This window comes from Monodelphis domestica, chromosome 2, assembly GCF_027887165.1.
Source record: "Monodelphis domestica isolate mMonDom1 chromosome 2, mMonDom1.pri, whole genome shotgun sequence".
NCBI lineage: Eukaryota > Metazoa > Chordata > Mammalia > Didelphimorphia > Didelphidae > Monodelphis > Monodelphis domestica.
The window spans coordinates 458,859,237-458,881,794 of NC_077228.1; the positions used below are offsets into that span (position 1 = coordinate 458,859,237).

The 22,558-nt window shown below is 41.2% G+C and overlaps 1 protein-coding gene across 2 annotated transcripts in view; it reads right to left on the bottom strand.

Annotated features, from left to right (window-relative positions):
* ABCA4 (ATP binding cassette subfamily A member 4) overlaps positions 1-22,558 on the bottom strand; it is a 203,038-nt gene that overhangs the window by 73,449 nt on the left and 107,031 nt on the right. For both annotated transcript variants that reach the window (XM_056819098.1, XM_056819097.1), the window contains 5 exons: positions 14,570-14,791; positions 10,826-11,030; positions 9,158-9,223; positions 5,442-5,531; positions 2,288-2,462 (listed from right to left, as the gene is read on the bottom strand). In XM_056819098.1, the coding sequence (XP_056675076.1) occupies positions 2,288-2,462; positions 5,442-5,531; positions 9,158-9,223; positions 10,826-11,030; positions 14,570-14,791 (758 nt within the window). The remainder of the gene's footprint in view (positions 1-2,287; positions 2,463-5,441; positions 5,532-9,157; positions 9,224-10,825; positions 11,031-14,569; positions 14,792-22,558) is intronic.

Consider the following 22,558-nt stretch of genomic DNA (forward strand, 5'->3'; position numbering starts at 1 on the left):
ACCTGCCTTTTGTTTTTAGTGGTGCAGGGACTTCTCAGTGAGGAAATTTTATCTCCTAAAGCAAATTTGCACCCATTCTGCTGCTATATATAGTCTTAGAGAGTTGCCTGATTAAATGATTTGCTCAAGTATTGGAGGTAGGATTTGAATTCAAGCTAAGTGGCAAGAGCACCAAATCTGGAATCAGGAAGACCTGAGTTCAAACCCAGCCTCAGATACTTACCAGCTGTCTGACTCCAGGCAAGTCACTTAACCCTGTTTTCCTCAGTTTTCCTCATCTGTAAAATGAGCTGGAGAAGGAAATGACAAACTGCTCCAATATCTCTGCCAAGAAAACCCCAAATGGGGTCACAAGAAGTTGGACATGACTGAAATGACTGAACAACAATAGGTCAGCTCTCCACAATGCCATGCTGCCTTTCATAAAATATAACTATATGTGAGCTTTGGGAATTGCCTGTGTAAAAAATATCTCACAAGATCTTAGATCTGATAACTTTCCTTTTTTTCTAGCACAACCCAGAACGAAGCAAACATGATTTACAGGGAAGAATGCAATTCGTTCTCTTGACCATGAAACAACTGGAAAGAATTCAATTCAAGTCAACCAGTATGTATTAAGTTATTTACTACATGCAAGGCACTGGGCTAAGTCCTGAAGATTCAAAGAAAGGCAAAGAGATGGTCCCCCTCCTCAAGGACCTTATATTCCAGTGGAGGAGACACGTAAAGGGCTAAATAGATACAAGAGATGGAAGATGCCCAAGAGGGGAAGGGATTGGCATCAGGAGGGGACCAAAAAAGGCATCCTGCAGAAAGTGCAATCTGATCTGAGACTTACAGGAAGAGACCACAGGAAGTGGAGGTGTGGCAGCAGAGAATTCTAGATAGTGGGGATGGCTAATACAATCACTCTTTGGCAAGAGATGAACCAGAGTATGGGGGAGAATGCAAGCTGCTGAAACACAGAGAGCAAGGAAAAGAATAAGGGGCAAGAAGACTAGAAAGATAAGAAGGGACCATATTGTTATTTTTCTGCTGGTTTTTAAAAACCTTTACCCGCTGCCTTCATATGAATTCTAAGACAGAAAAGTGGCAAAGACAAAGGCAATTGAGGTTAAGTGACTTGCCCAGGATCATATAACTAAGAAGCATCTGAGACTGCATTTGAACCCAGGACCTCCCCTCTCCAGGATCAGTTTTCTATGTTATAGAGTTATAAGTGTGAAGATCAAATGAGGTCACAATAGAGCAGTTAGGTGGTACAATGGTTAGATCAATGAGCCTGGGGTCAGGGAGACTCATCTTCCTAAGTTCAAATTTGTCCTCAGACACTGGATATCTACATGACTTTGGCCAAATCACTTAATCCTTATCTATAAAATGAGCTAGAGAAGAACATGGCAAACCATTCTAGTGTCCTTGCCAAGAAAACCACAAATGGAGTCACAAGGAATTGGACAACAACTTAAATAACTTGTTGGAAATAAGTTGGAAACGACTTGAACAACAAAAATGTGTAAGCAAGGGCAGCTAGATGGTTCAGTGGATTGAGAGTCAGGTCTAAAGATGGGAGGTCCTGGGTTCAAAGCTGGATTTAGGTATTTCCTACCTGGGTGACCATGGGCAAATCACTTAAATCCAAATGCCCCGCCCCTTCTATTCTTCTGTTTTAGAATTAATACTAAGACAGAAGGTAAGGGTTTGAAAAACAACAATGACAACCCTGCTGGGAAGTATGTACTATTATTAACCTCATTTTACAGTTGAGGAAACAAGCTGATAGAGAATAAGTGACTTACACACAGCTAGTGAGGGTTTTAAGCTGGATTTGAATTCAGGTCCTGTAGACTCCTGGTCCAACACTCTATTCATCACACCACCTCACTCCCCCTAATTAGCCACTGTAGGGGATCAGAAAATGTTTAGCACATCTCATGGCACCCAAACTAAGTCTTTTTTTTTTTTAAACCCTTACCTTCTGCCTTAGAATCAATTCTGTATATTGGTTCTAAGGCAGAAGAGTGGTGAGGGCTAGACAATGGAGGTCAAATGACTTGCCCAGGGTCACACAGCTTGGAAGTATCTGAGTTCAGATTTGAACCCAGGACCTCCCATTTCTTGGCCAGGCTCTCAATCCACTGAGCCACCCAGCTGCCCTTCACTCCCAAGCTAAGTCTTTAAGGAAGCTTTGGAACTTAAGAAATGTCCCTGGAAAAGGAGTGCTTTCCCTTTGCCCCTCAGAAAAAGCCTAAGGCTCTTCCAGCTAATTTCCCCAAATACACACATGGTAGTGGTTTTCCCAGCGCCATTATGCCCAAGGAAGGCAGTGATCTGGTTCTCATAGAAAGTGATATTCAGGTGGTCCACCGCTGGCCTGCTCTGGTAGTTGAAGACCTTCACCAGATTCTGCACGCAGACACCAGGGACCAGTCCAGGCTGCTCTTTCTCAAAGAAGGTATCTTAGAGAAAAAAGAGGTTGGACACAATGAGTGCAAGAAGGGCTTGGGTCTTGCCTATCCTCTAGCTTGGCATCTCCAGTTTGGATCTCACATTGGCAAATTCCTATCAGCCAGGCTTTCTAGCTAGGGAGGAACTGTGACTATAAGTCCAGCCTGCTGATCTAGGATCAGGACTCTCCCCACCAGACCAGGGTTCCACTGAAGCAGCTTCAAATGGCTCTAGAGAGTGGATTGTTCAGTTTTCAGCGAGAGCTTTTATACCTCAGAAATGGACAAATGTGACAAATTAGGGCTTAACTTATTCTGTAGACTTAACAGTGTGATGGAGTTCATCATTCAGGTTAAACTTAAAAATTAAATCACATTCCCTCCGCCCCAAGAGCTAGTTATTAAATATGACCATCATATCCCTCCCTAGAGATTATAGTTGATTTCATCCCAAGGGGAACCCCCTGGGAGAATTCTAAATTCTTTTTCAAGGGCAGATAGGGGACTAGTGGATAGAATGCTGAACCTGGAATCAGGAAAATTTGCCTTCACATCCTGCCTCAGATTTTTTCTGTGTGGCTCTGGGCAAGTCACTTAACCTCTTAATTTCAGTTTCCACATATGTCAAATTGAGATAATAGTGGCATCCTGGAGTTGGGAAGATTTAAGTTCAAATATGACCTCAGATATCTCCTACCTGTGTGACCCTGGGCAAGTCACTTAACCCTGATTGCCTAACCTTTACCACTCCTCTGTCTTAGAACTGACACTCAGACAGAAGTAACATTAAGAAAAAGATAATAAATAGCATCTACCTCATAGGACTGTTATGAATATCAAACAAGGTCATATTTAATAAGATGATTTGTGAGTTCTAGAGTACTGCATAAATGTTAGCTATTATTATTGCTGCCTTTATTTCAAACCTGAATCTTTGATTTTATCAATATCAGTAAAGATTATCTCCACTGTGGAAATTTCCTCATTGATGGACACAGACAACTCATCTGCATCTTAAAGGTTTAGAGAAGAGGGATATAGTGGAAGAGGTCATTGAGTCTAAAGTCTGAGGACCTGGGTTCAAATGTTGATCATGGCACTTACTGCTGTATGATCTTGGACAAATCACTTCATTTCTTTGGACCGCAGTCTTCTCATCTATAAAATGGACCAACTGACCTCTCATGCCTTCTACCTCCAAATCTATGCTCCTGCCTGGAGTTGCTGGAGGCACTCAGAAGTTAAATGATTTCCCCATATTCTCCAAACCATTTGTGTCCAAGGCAGGAACTTTGTCAACTACTCTGTTACTACCTTAAGTAATATTAAGTAAAGAGTAACTGAGCAAGGGTTAATAGCAATCAACAATGTAACATGGGAGCCAAAGGTGCTAACATGTTTTCAGGCTTTGCTGAAAGGCAATAATATCCAGAATGAGAGAGTTGACAATGCCAGAGTATTGAGTCACAGTCAGAAGACTGATCACATCAGGATGATTCAGTTGAGTTTCATTCCCACTTTGTTTCATTTTTATTTCTTTTCCACATTATTGTAATAAATTCTAATTAAAAAAAAAGTATACCTGGGCATGGAGCAGCTAAGTAGTCCAGTGGCTAGAGTGCCTAAGTCAGGAGGTCCTGGGTTCAAATGTGACCTCAGACACTTCCCAGCTGTATGACTCTGAGCAAGTCACTTAACCCCCATTGCCTAGCCCTTGTTTCTCTTGTCTTAGAAATTGATACTAGGTTAGAAAGGTTAAAAAAATAATAATTGGGCATCCTCTACACCCCACACTGCCTTGCCCAAATGAAGGGAAGCTCCAGCCCTGGTAATGGCAGGCTACAAAGAAGGCGAACTATGTTTTCAAAGAAAGTCCAAACCTCCTCCTGGCATGAAAGCCGGGCATTTAGAGAGGGAAATGACAACATCAAACCAGGGCCAACCAATTAGGAAACATTAGGTAACAGACCAGAGTGATGGGGCTCCTACAATTTCTGGATCACAGTTGGAATCGGGGAAGACTTTCCCCCTACATGTACAGCTGAGGCATTTGCTATATTTTCTGCCTTTTCTCATAGCTCACATCCGTCCCAGGGCCCAGTGACCCAAACTAATTGTTCTTACAAAATCCTCGGAAGTCAGCGTATTTGTTATTTGTGCAACTCGCTTGGGATTTGATTAAGAAGGGCATAAACACATTACCCACTTTTGGATTGGCTTTCTCCAGGAAGTATGTGCTCATGTCTGGGCGTCCCCCTGCTCCTCTTTCCCCAGGCTTTTTGCACACATGCAATTGGTCCTTTCCAGAGGGGTCAGCTTTAGTTTTTTTTTTGTCAATGAAAACCAGCAATGTCCCTGGGCTTCCTTTTTCCCAAGGTAGACACATCCCTCTGGCCCTTCTGAGACTTCTCTCTTCCTTTGCTTGGATTTCCCTGTGGGTCTAGGGCAAAAGTTCTTAATCTTGTGTCTGCAGACTTTAAAAAACCATGTGTGTGGTATGTTTATGTATAAACACACATATTTTGAGAACTATTTGAATGTAATTTGTTTTCCTTACAATTCTATATATTTTACTTTTTTGTTCAGTCATGTCTGACTCTTTGTGACCCCATTGGGGTTTTCTTGGCAAAGATACTGGAGTGGTTTGCTGTTTCCTTCTCCAGCTCATTTTACAGATGAGGAAACTGAGGCAAATTGGTTTAAGTGACTTGCCCAGGGACACACAGCTAGCAAGTGTGTGAAGTTGGATCTGAACTCAGGAAGAGTAATCTTTATGACTCCAGTCCCGGTGCCACGTATTTTACAGAATTTTGAATCATACTTTACATAAAATATTTTTACGTATTTTTTAACAAAACCTTTTTTGTGTGTGTGTATTAAATTTACAGATTGAGAACAATTATTTGGAGAAGGGGTCCACAGGCTTCATCAAACGGCCGAAGGGTCTATGAGCCACGACAAGGAGAAGAATCCCTTCTCTAGGGTTTATACCTTGTATCTCCCCTGAGTAATCGGGATTTTGCATTTCTTCAGTCAGAGGTTCAGTCTTTTCCAGGGCCCTTTCTTCTTTGGTGGAACATGCTACAGGGACCAAAAGTCAGAATTAAGACTCCCAATAAGATCTGGGAAAGCTTCGAGGGCGGGAGCGGGGAGAAGAGGCAGAGAAGTCTTTCCTGTGAGAAGCAGCCCGGGATGGCAGCCACAAACAGCCGACTCAGCACTCTCGGCAACGGGGCCCTCCGGGTGCCCACCCCCACCCGCCCCTGCCCGCCTCGACGGCAGCCCGTGACGTACTGAAACCAGTGAGAGCTTTCTGGGTGCCCCCTTGCGCAATCCGCGCCCAGGAGTCCCAGCCGCTCCGGAGGGCTCGGTAATACGAGCTTCAGCGAAAAGCAGACAGTTTCAGTGCAGGGGGACATGCCAGGAAGTGGGACAGCCTGGCGGGAAGGGGGGCTTTTAACTTGGATTCCATTACAAGGCTTAGCGGGTCTTCAGACGTCTACAGCTATTCTCCCAGGTCCAGGGCGACATGAAGGCAGAGGGGGAAGTGGGGAGATGGAGGTGGGGGTTCTATGAGTGATTACCTCACACTGGTGGCTCCTTTGTTATTTTTAAATTTTTACATTTATTTTAAATATTTTAAGTAATTAATTTTTTTCTTATTTTAAATTATTAAATATTTTAAATTAAAATTAAAATTTTAAATAAAAATATTTTTCAATTTAAATTGTGAAATAAAATGAAAATTAAAAATTAACATTATAATTTTAATTAAAATATTTAAAATGATTACATATTTTAAACTTAAATATTTTAAAGAATTTTATATATAAATGTTTTGCATTTATATTTATATATAAATATTTTGTATTTATATTTATATATAACTGTAAGAGCAGGAAAGGCTAGGCAATTGAAGTTAAGTGACTTGTCCAGGCTCACGTGGCTAGGAAATTTCTGAGTTCAAATTTGAACCCAGGACTTCCCATCTCTAGACCTGGCTCTCTAACTACCAAATCACCCAGCTGCCCTTACATAGTAAACTCTTAATAAATGCTTTTTTAAAAATTATCTTTTTTAAAAAAAAGACACCAAGCTGTCTGAATGCTATGCATTTAAGTCATTAATAAAAATCACCTAAGCCTTATAAAAGCCAGAGAGTAATCCTAAGAGAAAACAAATGGCTATATTGATGTTTAAAGGGTCTTCTTGGGGAGGGCTAAGCCAGGTCCAAGCCCCTCACTACAAAGTGAATACCAAAAAGGACCTTTTGCAGTGTGGAGAGCTTCTCACATTTCAAGGGGGAAGCATTTCCTTTGCCCACAGAACTGCTTGAGTCCTTAGTCCTTGTCCCTGAAATTTCTCTGTTCCTCTTCCCAGATTCCAAAGAGAAAAAAAAAAAGGTGGTCTTTCCTTAATTCCAGAACCCTACCTTACCTAGGTGTCCTTGCTCAGTGGGAAGGGCAAACTTTTATCTAAAGCTTCATATGGCAGAACAAATAACACCTTTATCTCTCCTCACTTTGGGCCTTATGTGGACTTGTGTCAACATCGAGGGGACCTTAGAATATTTGTGCTGAGGATTAACCCTTTAGAAGCTTGGAAAGTCTCTTCATCTTCGGAGAACCACCTGTTCCTTTCAAGAGTTTAAGAGGATGAATAGGGGGAGATCGAGAAAGAGATGTTCAATGCTTCATTCAACAAGCATTTATTTTTATTTTTTTAATCCTTATCTCCAACTTGGAATCAATACTGTGGGCTAGGCAATGGGGGTTAAGTGACTTGCCCAGGGTCACACAACTAGGAAGTGTCTGAGGCCTGATTTGAACCAAGGACCTCCCATCTCTAAGCCTGGCCCTCAATCCTTTGAGCTACCTAACTGCCTCCTCAACAAGCATTTATTAAAATACCTCTATGCACCAGACACTTGGTTAAGTTCCAAAGATACAAAGAGCAAGAAGTAACAAAGAAGATTCTATTCTATTGGAGTAAAACCATAGATAGTGAGTTAAAGGTCAACCTCCTGATTTTACAAATGAAGCAACTGAGGCCTCAAAGATTAAAGTGACTTGCCCAAATCCACAGAATTTGAATCCAGACCTTTCAATAGTAGGTGCCTAACCCTATACAAAAATATATTCTAAGAAAGCATAAAATGATGTTGGGGTATGAAGATACAACTTGTGAGTAAAGATGCCTTGGAGGAAGTGGTATTTGAGCTAAGACTTAAAGGAAGTTAAGTGGGAGGGTGGATTAGAAGACTATTAGAGGGGGTGGCTAGGCAGCTCAATGGATTCAAATGTGGTCTCAGACACTTCCTAGCTATGGAATCCTGGGCAAGTCACTTAACTCCCATTGCCTAACCCTTACTGTTCTGCTTTGGAACCAACACGCAGTATTGATTCTAAAACAGATGAGTTGTTTTTTAAATTTTATTTCATATAATTATTTTAAAGAAGTCTATTCAAAACAGACTCAACTCAGAGTCCACAAACCCTTTGGGTATAGATTTCAAGGGGTCCATGAAATTGGATAGGGGAAATATATTTACATATATATATTTTAATTGATTTCTTTGGTCATCTCATGTATTTTATTGTATTCATTTAAAAATATTATTTTTGGACTCCAAATTTTGTCCATGACAAAAAAAAAACAGAATTCCTGAAAATAAGTGAATGAATGAATGAATGAAAAAGCACATATTAAGCACTCACTAAGTGCAAAGTAATAGGGGACCTAGAGGATAGAACTCTGGGCCAAGAGTCAGGAAGACCTAAGAATCCATCTTGGGCAAATCACTTGACTTCTACCTCACTTTCCTTTGGGAAAAATTGAAATCATAATAGCATCTATCTCACAAGGTTGTTGTAAGGATCAAATGAAATGATATTTGTAAAATCCCTTAGTATGGTGCCTGGGACATAGTAGAAACTTAGTAATTCCTTCCTTCCCTCCTTCCTTCCTTCCTTCCTTCTTTCCTTCCTTTCTTCCTTCCTTCCTTCCTTCCTTCCTTCCTTCCTTCCTTCCTTCCTTCCTTCCTTCCTTCCTTCCTTCCTTCCTTCCTTCCTTCCTTCCTTCCTTCCTTCTTTCCTTCCTTCCTTCCTTCCTTCCTTCTTTCCTTCCTTCCTTCCTTCCTTCCTTCCTTCCTTTTGCTAAATACTGGGGATACAAATAGAAAAGGAAGATGTTTGGGGAGTGGGGAAGAGACACCATAGAGGAGATCCATGGATGTGTCATTGGAACATCCTAATTGATCTTCAAGGTCTCCTTTGACTCAGGGACCTTGTGATTTCTTGATTCTCAGGGATCTCCTTGCTCCCATCCTCAAGAGTTTCAAAAGTCATTAACACCCAGTGGTGAAAGTGAGACTGTTTCAGGCTTCTCCTGAGAGAATGACTCAATCTCCCTCACTCATGTTGTCAAGAATAAAAGGGCTTATCAGACATCTCTGGGGACACATGTGGGGGATGTTCTCAGATGCCCAAATGCCTCTGCAATGCAGCAAAGGGCCCTCAGGTGGCAATACTGACTCAACCACTAATAACACCCTTCTAATGATGGGCTACTCCTCGTTCAAAGCCAGCTGCTGAGGTTCCCACTGGAATCCCTCCAGCGGCTCCACTAAGGGACCTGAAACCCCAAGTCACATTTCAACAGTCCAGGTCAGTCAGGCTAGCTTCAGGCAGAAAGTTTTCACAACTCACCTTCATTTCCAAGCCAATAGGACTCTTGAAGAAGGAAAAACCAAGGAAGTGGTGTTCCGTAGTCCCCTGAAAAAACACACACACACAAAGCCACGTAAATAAGAAGGTGTAGACTAAATGTTCTAACCAGAGCCCCACCCAATGCATTCTTGCAGCACCTGGGACTTATCTGTGTGGATCTCAGACTGTAATTATAGATATTTATAGTTTCACTCGCCATAACACACCAAAACTGCGGTCTCTGTGTCAGTCCAGGACTGACCATTTCACATGCTTTCATCCAAAGGCCTTTGGTGTCCTTATATTTTCAGAAAAGTTGGGGTGTTGAAGCAAGCAGGAAAGAAAAAGAGACCCAGGCTGATATCAGCAGCTTGGTGCAGAAGGAGGGGTGATGAATTTGCAGTCAGAGGACCTGAGTTCAAATCGCAGCCCTATCATATGCTACCTATGGGACCCTGAGCAAGTCACAACCTCTTGAGACCTCAGTTTTCTCATTTGTAAAATGAGAGGGTTTGAGCCAAGGGTCCTTTCCAGCTCTAGATCTCTGATTAAATGGGAACAAATGACCAAAGTTGGAAATCTATAGTTTAGCCTACCATTCTTCTGCCCTAATGGAACTACTTAATGGTGGGTGGGAAAGAAGCAAAACAGTAGAGACTGACTTGATAGGAGCTAATCGCCTCCAACAGCACCACCAACAACACAAAATCTCCAAATTCCCATCCTAGTTTACTTTGTGATGGGAGTTAAATCCCTTAACCTCCCTGGGACTCGTTTTTTAATCTGTAAAATCAAGGGGATGGATTCAGTAATCATTAACGTTCCTTCCTTCTCTAAGATTCTATGTGTTGGGACCTTCATACTGTTAACAAGAGAAGAGCTTGCTTCTAAACCCAGTGGGGGGAATTATCCCAAGTGTTATATTTGTCCTGCTCCAGATAGCATCATTTGATGAGAACACTATAAAGAATAGTTGAATGGGGGGGGGGGGGGAGAGGAGGAAATGGAAGGAAGAACCTAGGATATGTCTGCTGGGAATTAAAGTCTTCCTGAAACAAAGATAGAAACAAAATGGCCCTTGGTCTTATTCTTCCACCATTTTTGCTTCTACAGTGATGATGACAGAGTAGCATAAAGAAGAGGAGAGGATATTAAGAATCCCACAATGATTAAATCATCTATAGACATAAATTTGGGTACTGATCTTCTAAAAGTGAGATTCTTGTCCAATGACTTACTGCTAAAAGAAATATCCATTTTGGTATTTCCTCTATAAATGAAACCAGAAACCAGAAGGAAGGTACAATTAAAGGGGAGCTCCTAGGCGACTCAACGGATAGAGTGTTGGGACTGGAGTCAGGAAGACTTGAGTTCAAATCTAGTCTCTTAGACACTAGCTGTGGGACCCTAAGCAAATCACTTTACCCTGTTTGCCTCTGTTTTATCATCTGTAAAATGATCTGGAGAAAGAAATGGCAAACCTTTCCAAGATCTTTGCCCAGAAAATCTCAAATGGGGTCTTGAAGCATCAGCCATGATTGTGAATGATTAAACAACAATATAACTAAGGGAAGCACAGCTAGAGGTTTGGGAGCTAGTGAAGATTGTTTTATCATGCATCCAAAGGCAACAAGAAACATCATTTTATCTAGGCAGGCCTTTGCTTACCTGGAAACACTAGATCGAGATACCAGGCCAGGAAGCCATAAAGGACAGCATCAATAAGCATCATTTTGATGGACAGCAAGAAACTGAACTCATCTCCTTCCATGGGGCTCTTGCCAATGTTGCCCCACTGGAGCCCGAGGCCTTGCTCTTCATAGCGAGACAAATATTCGGTGCCAAACCCAAATGCCACGGGAGACAGCAGACTCTAGGAGAAAAAGTCATAGATATGAGGACAGACCTCCCAGGACCTAAAGGACAAGTCCTTTGTGTGACACGCTGACAAGCACAAGTTTGTGGAGAGCAGAAAAAATGCCAAGCAAAGGCCCATGTCAGCCAATGAGCATTTACCAGTTACTGAATACTAGGGACATTAGAAGGCTAAGGAAAGATGAAGGAATCAGACCCTCGGGCCCCTAGGAATTCTGCCCAGTCCCTACCTGGACCATCTTTTCACCCAGTTAATTGAAGCCCAAAGCCTCTGGATTGAAGGCAGCTAATTGTAGCAGTGGATAGAGAAGGAGTCAGGAAGACCTGAGTTTAAATTCAGCCTCAGAGACTTATTGGCTATATGACCCTGGATAAGTCACTTAACCTCTGTGTGTCTCAGTTTCCTCATCTGTATAGTGGGGACACAATAGAAAAGGAAATGGCAAACCACTCCCATTTCCATTTCCAGGAGTTTTGCCAAAAGAAAATAAGAGTCAGACACAACTGAATAATCAAACAAGTTTCCCATGAAATTCCAGATCTAGGATTCCTCCTGGGTTGCTCCCCTTCCCTTCCCCCCAACAAAACAACATGCCACAGTAGAATAGGGCTCGAAGACCCACTGACCACCTCCTGCTTTTCCCATAAGTTACCTAATACCAAAGATTGGTCTGGTTCTAGAGAAGTTGAGAACTCGACAAAGGAAAACCAACCTTACACCCTATACTGAAGTGTCCTGGGGAGAATGAGTGAGTAAATGTTCCCGCACTGTCTCACTGGCACAAAGTGTAATGGGCATTAGGGCACCAGCCTGCCAAGAGTATAGGCTGGTGTGATGGCACACCCTGGCATACCATGCCATGCTCTAACTGTGATAACTAACATTTAAATAGTGCATATGAAAGATCTGGAAAGCGCTTTATAAATATTTGATCCCGTAAAGTAGGGGGGCTATTATCACCCCCATTGTACAGATAAGGCAACTAAGGCAGAGAGAGAAGTTAAGTGACTTGCCCAGGGTCACTGGGCATCTGAGGCAGAATTTGAACTTGGATCTTTCTGACTCCAGGGTCAACACTCTAATCACTAAACCATTCCAGGAGAAAAGAAACATAGCAGAGAGGGAGAGGACATGAGAACCAGAGCCTGATTCAGGGAAAAATAAATCTGTCAAAGAAGCAGAGAAGTTTTCTCTAAAAAGTGGTGCCAACTTTAAATTGGCTTTTTATTCCCCAGCTCAAGAATAACATTTCTACTTGTTTACAATACTGACAGGGTGAAGTGTTGTTCCCTAACGTCAGAATTTACACAGCAGTGCAAATGTGATTTTGTACAACTGCCACAGCCTTGGCAGCCTTGGCTTACAAATTGAAGACTTCCAGTTTTTTGGAAAAGGGTAAGTTATAAAAAAATCTCCTGGTAAGTGTTTGCTCACCTTTTGCCACCCACAGACTAAAGACCACTGCCTTTGTTTTCTCAGGCTGTTTGCATGGAAGACAAGCCAGGTAGATGAATTCCCCATGGGGTCAACACAGGAAATTTGGCATGGGAGTCACAGGATCCCCTCAATTAGAGATCCATGACGCTGCTAGCCTGTATCACCCAGAGTCTATGGTTTCACTTACTAAAAGTCCTTGCTGTGTTCTGAAGAACTTGGCGGCACTTAGAGACTCTTGCTAAAGGAGGAAGATGGTCTCCCGACATATTTCTGCGAAGCCCAGGTCTTTCTCTTGATCCAACCTTGGCTACGAATGGTCTCTGAGTACCTGGCAGACATAGCGGTCCCCCTGTCTGCCCAGTAATTACAGAAATTAACCAGGGCAGCCCAAATGTTAAGGGGAAAGGATTTATTGCTGTCTAACCATCATGGGCATTCTGAGAAAGGCATTGTTATCAAGGTCAACAATTAACTGTGTATGTAATGCCAGAAATCAATGGCAAACAGCAATGGTAAATAAAGAGGAATAAGAGCTATGGCGTTAGGTCAAGCTAGCTATAGGTCTTTTTTCCAAACTAGAGACACATGGTGTTCCTCCCCATCTAGAACCTGAATAATAAAGGAGAGACTTAGAGAAGAAAGGAAGGGGAAGAGAACTATCCCCCTAAAGGGGTAAAAGAGGCAATTTATTCTGGTCTAATAAGCTAGCAGAGATGGAGACATTTGGAAAAAAATATAGTGAAAGTGGAACTAGTGGTTGGGGCCTCCTGGACTGAGGGGGTCTTTTAAACAGTGGACAATCCCTGATCTCAGTACTTATTCTTCCTGCGTTCCCAGATTTGCCAGATCATCTCTGCATCTGTTTTTATCTGTGCATTTAAGGACGTTTGAGGAGCTATTAAAAAATTTATGTCCATTGAGAAAATCTAAAAAGTTGATGCCAGAAACTTAATCATCAATATGGTTATTCGTATCATCAATACAATATTGTATTGTAATTTGGAAATAAAAGGGATATTATAAGGGCAGCTAGGTGGCTCAGTGAGTTGAGAGTCATATCTAGATATATGAAATCCTGGGTTCAAATTTGGCCTTGGACACATCTCAGCTGTGTGATCCTGGGCAAGTCACTTAACCCCCATTGCCTAGTCTTTACCACTTTTCTACCTTGGAATCAATACAAAGAATTGATTATAAGATGGAAGATTAGGGTCTAAAATTTTTAAACCATTTTTAAAAAAGGATATTGCAGGATATCTGATCCAACCCTTTTATTTTACATCTGAGCAAACTGAGGCATATAGGAAATGAACAACTACCCCAAGGTCATGGGTAGTAAGTAGATGGTAAGGCTAGGTTTTGAGCCCACTTCATCATATTCCAAAACAGAAATTCATTTCATGTATTATCACTGCCAAATCAGGGAGACGAAGCAGTAAAGAAAAATGGCCAGAATGGATCTTCAAATGAGCTCCTTGGGCCACAAAGTTGATCTGGGTTTTGCGAAATTTTTGCTTGATCTTGCAGGTCGGGACAAGGGCAAATGTTAGGGGCCTCAAAACAAGAACCCAGTGATAATCATAAAAGAGACTTATTTCTACCCCTTCCATTTGTGGCTTTCAGCCCTATGTTTTCTGAAACCAAGAATGATCAAGTGGCCAGACTATAACTAGGGCAAAGCTAGGGGTGCTTTGTCCCAGGGTGCCAATTTTAGAGACTACTGATGACACTCGCAGTATTCCAGCAGCACAGAAACAGTAGAATATAGCATCTAGTCAGTAAGAATAATCAGTGAGAATGAGAGGCTACCAGAAGGCAGGCAAGGGTAAGCTTCCTCCCCATCATTCTCTTTTCCATCCTTCCTCCCCAGAATACTTCTGGTTTCCCATCCCTCTCCGACCCCACTCCACTATGGTGTATTTCATTCTCACTGGCTTGGATATGGTTTATGATTTCCTCAAGTGGAAATGAATTAGACAAGTTGTTCTTAGGTCATACTTTAGGGACTAACAGGTACTAATGAGCCCTTCTCAGAGAGCAAGCAATAAGCCAAGACCAAGACATTTTCCATCCCATTGAGCAAACAGGAAGATACTTACCACCCATGTCTTCTGTTCGGCAGTCATACGTTCCTGCCAGGCAAAGCACAGGATATGGGGCAGGTAAAGGGTGAAGTAGAGGACGCCACTGCAAGCTGCTGCTAGGTTGGCCTTGGAGAAGAAGGCACTGAAGAGGAAGCATTGCATGATGGTGGCCATGGAGAACACCAAGAGGAACAAGAAAAGGATAACTGGGTTGCTGTAGTGCAGGACTTGACCATGCTGCAATCAAAGACATCGTGAAGATGGGTGAGTATCATTCACCAACACCAGTAAGCCCATTACGCACTGGGTTTTGCCAGATGCCTCCCACCAACCTCTTCTCCATGTTTGAGAATCTATTCTTAAAGACTAAGGAAATTTTTGTTGTTGTTGTTTTTCAAGTTGTTTCCAATCTTGTCCAACTCTTCATGGCCCCGATTTGAGATTTTGGCAAAGATACTAGAATGGTTTACTATTTTCTTCTCTAGCTCATTTTACACATTTTACAGATGAGGAGACTGAGGCAAATGAGGTTAAGTGACTTGCCCAGGGACACACAGCAAAGATACTGAAGTGGCTTGCCATTTCCTTCTCTAACTCATTTAACAGATGAGGAAACTGAGGCAAATAGTTTTAAGTGATTTGTCCATGGTCACTCAACTAATAAGTGTGTAAGGCTAGATTTGAAATCGGAAAAATGAATCTTCCTGACTCCAGGCCTGACACTATCCATTGTATCACCTTGCAACCCAAGGATACTTTGTCTTTATTAAAAGAAGATCCCACCAGTTGTGGGGGTATATTCCAGTTGTCCCTTCTGCTGTTGAGGCTAAGCTTAAGAGATTCCTCAAGTTTGAGAATTTAGGCTATAGTTGATGGATGTCCCCAAGGTCCAACTGGTGAATTCCCAGAAGCAGAGGACCAGCATGTTGCCTACAGAGAGATAAGCCAGCCCAGGATGGGAATCAAGCAAATTAAAGCTTCCCTGCCAATCAGCAGAGAGGTAAAGCCAATGAAAGACCATCACCTTTTGAGTCTGGTTATGATACTGAGAACCAGGTTCAAAAAATAATTAAAAGTAAGTTAAGAATCTACTAGATCTGAATTTATCTTCCTAGGAAATAAAATCTCAAGACATATCCAAATTTGTCATTAATTCAACAATTCATCAAGTATCAACTGCCTACCATATGCTAGTCAGCTTTAAGGCAGCTGGGTCATGAACTCTAAACTTGGAGTCAGGAAGACCTGAGTTCAAATCCTACTTTAGATATTTATTTGCTATGTAAATTTGAGCAAATCATCTACCACTGTTTACCTCAGTTTCTTCAGCTGTAAAATGAAGATAATAATAGCATCTACTTCCCAGGGTTATTATGAAGATCAAATAAAATAATATTTATAAAGTGCCTGGTAGATAGTAGGCATTATATAAAGGCTAATTGTTATTATTATGCCATTGTGCTGAATTCAATAAATAGAAAAAAAAGAAGAAGAAATGATCCCTGTTCTCAAAGAGCTTATAGTCTATGGTCTACACTGACACCTTAGTATGAACTGGGTTATTTTGACCCAGGAGGCAGGGAACTGAGAACTCTTTCAAGAGTCTAAGGTTCACAGTCTGATTCTGATACTCCCTCATCTGTGTGATCTTGGAATTGTCATTCAACTCCCCTAGGTCTCAGTTTCCTCATCTGTAAAAATGAAGATCACTTATGTGGCTCAGTGGATAAGCTCTTGGTCTGGAGTCAGGAAGACCTGAGTTCAATCTGGCCTCAAACATTTACTAGCTGTATAACCCTGGACAAGCCATTAAACTTTATCTTAATCGACTGGAGAAGGAAATAGCAAATCATTCCAGTATCTTTACCTAGAAAACTCCACAGACAATATGGTCCATTGGGTCATGAAGAGTCAGATATGACTGAATGATGACAACAAAAATGAGGTTGGATTGGCTAGCCTCTGAGGTCCCTTCTGATCCTCTGACCCTTCCCAAAGTCAGCTAACAGAGAGTTGTTTTTCATAGTGATCTATGTGGGGAAACGGAGGTAAGATCTGAATACTGACCCTTTTTAGAAGGGTATAAAGAGGAAGAATAGCCAATACCAGGAGAAGAGAGAAACAATTTAGGGAGGTACTAAGGAAAAACTACTTTGTCACATTTTTTGTTTGCTGGTTCTATTAAATAATATATTATTGTAATATACAATATTATATAACATTAGAAATTCTCATTTCCATAATACTCATATATGTATAAATTAGTTTTCTTTTAATAAATACCATTATCCCATTTCCCAAATAAGAGAACTGAGGATTAGAAAGGTGGTCATTCGCCCAAGATTACATAGATGGTTAGCTTCAGGATTAGAATGGAAGCCAGGAATCCTGGCTCCAAGTCTAGTTCTCTCTCCTCTAATTCACACTGGTTTTTAATATTTTTGCAATATGCCATCCCACAATATGCCATGTGACCTCAATGGGCAAATCAGGTCCCTCAGAATTTCATCAGATCATAGATTGAGAGCTGAAAGGGACCTTAGCTCCATCAGAGAGGTTAATTCACTTATCCAAAGTCCCAGTGGAACAGAGATTTGAAGCCAGGTTCTCTTACTACAAATCCACTATGCTTTCCCAAACACACATAATCCAGATTAACTCAATGAACTACAAGGGTGTTATTCTGTTACCTTTCATGCTTGATAATAGATTTGGTTACCTAGTATTTGTTATTGTTCAGTCACTTTTAGTTGTGGCTGACTTCATGAATCCCTTTGAGATTCCATTTCCTTGGCAAAGATACTGGAGTGGTCGCCATTTTCTTCTCCAACTCATTACATGGCAAGGAATAATTTATTTCACAGGAATAAACTACTGGCCCAGTGCAAGTATGGCACTGGTCTAGTGCTAATTGCATCCTTACTGAATTATAAACTCCTTGAAGTCAGGAATTGTTTCAATTATGTCTCCATGCATGAGGAAACAAACTTTCTTTATTGGTGCTGCGATTCTTTTTGTAGGATTGACTGGAATTGAACCATTTGAGGAGAAAGGAATTAAGAAACTCACCTGAATTGGGAAGAATAGAGCAATAACAGCAGTAATTCATTCGTGTGGGACCTTGCATCTACAAAGTGCTTTACACATATGATCTTATTTGGTCAATCCTCGGAGACAGTTGCTATTGTTTCCCCCATTTTATAGATGAGGAAACTGAGGCTCAGAGAAGTTAAATAACCCATCTAGGTTCACAGTTAGTAGATACGTGAGGTGGAATTTGAACTTAAATCTTCCTGGCTCCAAGTCTAAAACTCTGGTCACTTGATTCCTTTGTTATAGAAGATTAGAATACTAGCCCCATCGTTGTGTTAATTAAATAAATATTCTAAGTTCCAACAGCTTGGTAGGAATTTGCTTTGGAGTGGAAAGTGCATGTCCTTAAGAGACACTTAAAAGCATGCCCAATTCAGGTGTTTCCAAAGGAAAGTCCTAGGCAGGGGCACAAGCAAAGAGTACATTTATTGAGAAGGAGGACCTCCAAAAATATCAATAAAAAATGTATTTAATGCCTAGTATGTGCCAATGATTCAAAGAGAAGTGCCAAAACAGCACCCATCCTCAAGGAACTTCTAGTTGAGGAGACAAACATACATATTGAAGTAAATACAAAGCTATTGTTTGTCCTTTGTTTTTTAAGAGGACCAATGGCATCACAGGGTAATGCCTTGTCTTGCATGTGAATTGGATTTAAAGGAGGCCAAGTTGCACAAAGTCAGCAGCCTCCCTCCCTCTTCCTGAGTCATCAATGTCTAGTTGTAAGACAAAAGTCAGGATGACTGGTGATGGCCTGGGTTGCAAATACAAAGTAGATGGCAGGTAATATGGCAGGTGGGGGAAGGCACTAGCAGCTGGGGAAATCAGGAGAGGCTTCATGTGGCAGGTCATTGTGGAGTTGAGTCTTGAAGGAAATTAGGAATTCTAAAAGGAAGTGAGGGCAATCAGGGCAACAGCAGGAAGGAGGGAGAATGGAATGTCTTAGGAGGAAGTGCGTAAGAAGGCCAGGGTGCCAGAATGTTGGAGCATATGAAGGGGGATAATGTGGAATAAGTCTGGAAACATAAGTGGAGGGCAGATTGGAAAGGACTTTGTATGCCGAACAAGAGTTTCTGTTTGATCTTGGAAGTGATGGGGGTCCAATGTTGCACGCTGAGCAGAGGATGCAGTTTACTTTAGGAAAATCTACATGGGCAACACGGTTTGGAGGAGAGATTGAGTGAGGAGGAATTTGAGATAGGAAAATCAATTAGGAAGCTGTTGCAGTAGTTCAGGAAAGAGTGGAAGAATGTAAGAGAAGTTTTGGAAGCAGAAGGATTTGGCAAGTGATGGGGCGAAGAAGACGACACCAGGATTTTGATCACTAGTGGTGGTGCCATTCATAGTAAAGAGAAGTATGGAAGAAGGGTAGTTTGGGGTAAAAGCTAAGTTCAGAGTTACCTGGGCTCATGGGTAAGAGAACTAGACCCAACCACCAGAGAAGGTCACATCCTTTCTTTACAACATGGAGCCTTGAGCTTTAGATATTCAAAATATTTCTATAAAAATGTCTGAAGTACAGTTTTAAGTTCATTAAAAATTTGTATACTTTATACATATTGTATATAAAACTATATGGCATCTAGGTGACTCATTGCATAGAGCACCTGGCCAGAGGACATCAGTTAAAATCCAGCCTCAGACACTTATTAGCTGTGTGACCCTTGTTTGCCTCAGTTTCTTCATCTGTAAAATGAGCTAGAGAAGGAAATGGCAAACCATTCCAGTATCTTTTCTGAGAAAACCCCAAATGATGTCATGAAGAGTCAGACATGATTGAAATGACTAAGCAATAAAATAAAACTAGACATAGATGTAGGTATAGCTATAGCCATACACATATATTATATATATACATGCAATATATATGTATGTATCTATAAATGTACACAGAAAACATACTGTTCTTGGCTTCGGAACATGGAAACAATTGTTCTATTCTTAGGCTTAAGGGAAATCAGCTTCTCTGCCCCTTTTCTCCTTTCAAGGAAGTTGTCCACATAAATCAAAAGTTATCTACCTAAAAAACAAACTCCCTTCAAATGAAGATACAGGACCAAAGAACATCTAAGATCCCTTCAAGTGCCAAAGTTTTATGATTCCACGGAATTAAAATATTGAGAAAGCTCTAACTGGTTCAAGGAAAAGATGTTCCCTGTCTCTCCCCAGATAATTTAGCTTGCCATGCACCATTTTCTAAAATGATGTCAGCATTTGTTTTTTCTTAATAATAGCTGGAATAACCTCAAGGAATTCCCATTGTTCTTGCTTCCTGCCTTCCTCCAGACTGGTGGAGCTGAGGAGGGAGTGGTAAGGGAAAGATGGGAGAATCAATTAAAGGAAAATTCTATTTCCACTCGGAAAGCCCTGTTTCTGGCTGCAGTTGAATTCCCACAAGGAGGATTGCATGTGTGGCAAGGAACTTCTGGTGAACTTTTCTTCACCTTATTTCCTCAGTGCTTTGGGATTCTAGTGTTCCATAACTAAGAAAATAGATTCTCTCCCCTCCCCCCAAAACCCTTACCTTCTGTTTTAGAATCAATACTGTGGATTGGTTCCAAGGCAGAAGAGCAGTAAGGGCTAGGCAATGGGGGTTAGGTGACTTGCCCAGGGTCATACAACTAGGGAAAGGATGAGGCCACATTTGAATCCAGGACTCCCCATCTCTAGGCCTGGCTCTCAATCCACCAAGCCATCTAGCTGTCCCCAAGAAAGTAGATTTTAAAAATCATTTATCAGCAATTATCAGGGCAAAGTCTTATAGCTAATTCAACTTCTTTTTAAATGGATTTTGAGTGTTTTAAAGTCATATTGACAAGCATTTATTAAGATCTTATGCCAAGAAAATTCAGAATTTGGGTTATGGCTGTGTAATTAGAATTTTGTACCCCAGGACTCTGTTTCCCAGAATCCCACTTTTGTCCTCATGTTCCATTCTTACATTTTGGAGATACAGTTTCTGTAACCCCTGACCCCCTTTTCTCCCACTAATGTGGCTGGTAAAAACTTCTCTTTACTCAGGCTTTACTTTTGTCTTTTTATTTCTTCTACTTCAAGTGATTATTAATAAAATCTTATAAAATATAATGCTAGAAGTTATTCGATACTAATTTTAATCTTACATGGGGAGAGGATGGGATAAAAGAGTGAAAGGAAGAAACAAGAGTCATCTAAAGAGAGGAAGAGCTACCCTACTGAGACGCTCAAATAACCAAGACTCCACTCTTCACTAAGGCTCTCAGAATCACTTGGAAATGTCAAGTTAATTAACTTGATTAGTTTAATTCAATTTAATTAACTGAATTCAAACTTAATTTCATATTAATTTTCAGCCAAGTGCAAGCTGGCTAACTAGCCAGACTAGTCTGTATGTTAATAAATTGTGAGATTTTTTTTTTTACCTTAGTATAGAACTTAAAATAAAGTGATTATCTCCCAGGACCTCTATTATAATCCTATGAAAAATATCTTAGATCTCCTTTTTCTTTTTAAGTGTCAAAAGGAATAGAATTAGGATGATTGGGCCCATGAGAAGAGAATCCATATTTGTCTCAGCTTGGGAGCAGAGGAGCCTAGCTTTTAGAGATGGAAGAGTCTTCGAGGTCATCTTGTCCAACCCTGATAATCACAGAGGAATGTGTGATGCCAGGAAGTTAAGCAGCTGGCCAGGATTACTCAAATACTAAGTAATAGATCGAAACTTCAAACTCAAGTCCTCTGGCTGCCAAACAAGTGCTTATTCCACTGTCCCCAAGTGTGGTCTAGCACATGGTCATAAGCAGGAATTTGATATCAACAGGGTTCAGGCTTTGGATAATGGGGAATGAGAGAGGCTTCCAGTAGGAGTCCCAATATCCTCAAAGTGGGCGATGACTCCAAATGATGGCTCAGGGAGAATGTAAGATCACAGGATCATAGATTTGGGATTGGAAGGTTCTTTAAAAACTTTCCACTCCACTTTTCTCATTTTACAGATGAGTAAACTGAGGCACAGGGAAATTAAGTAAGCGACTTGCCCCACGTCACACAACTAATAAATGTCTGAAGTGAGATTTGAAATTGGGTCTTCCTAATCCAAAGTGAAGTGTTCTATCCAGCACTATAGTAAAGTCACTATACCAGCACTACCTAGCTTTGGCTTGGGACTAAGCCCAGAGTTGTACAATCAAAACCAACTCTTCATGACTCCATTTGGAGTTTTCTTGCAGAGATACTGGAAAGGTTTGATATTTCCTTCTCCAACTCATTTTACAAGTGATGAACTGAGATATCCAGGGTTAAATGACTTGCTCAGAGTCACATAGTATGAGGGTAGATTTGAACTCAGTTTTTCCAGCCCCCAGACCTGGTACTCTATCCTGAACCATCTAGCTGTCCACTTTGTAGAATGCAGGACAGTTAACCTACTCAGGCTCAAGGAATTATCCTGGGGTAGATAGGACCCATTGCTTTCTTGATTTATTTCCCATTACTCCCCTTAATTCACTCACCAAATTAGTCCAACTTCTCCTCTCCATATAGGGCATTCTCTCATACTCCATGTCTGGAGTGCTATCTCCTGTCATCTTTTGGAATCCCTGCTTCACAGCCTCAAGTCACAGCTCAGTTGCCATCTCTTTCTACACAGAACATTTCTGATCTTCCAAATGATGAGGGACTCCCTAGAGTTTGGCCACCACCAAAATGGGCAGCAAATTTGGGCAGCAAAGTGGCACAAAGGATAGAGTGCTTTTTCTTCACCATACTTCCTTAACTTTTTGAAATATTAGTGTTCCATCACTAAGAAAGTAGATTTTAAAAGTCACTACCAGGGCAAATTCATCACCAATTCAAATCCTTGGTCAAAGTCAAGTCATGGTCAGGAAGACCTGAGTTCAAATATGGCCTCAGACACTTATAAGTTGTGTGACC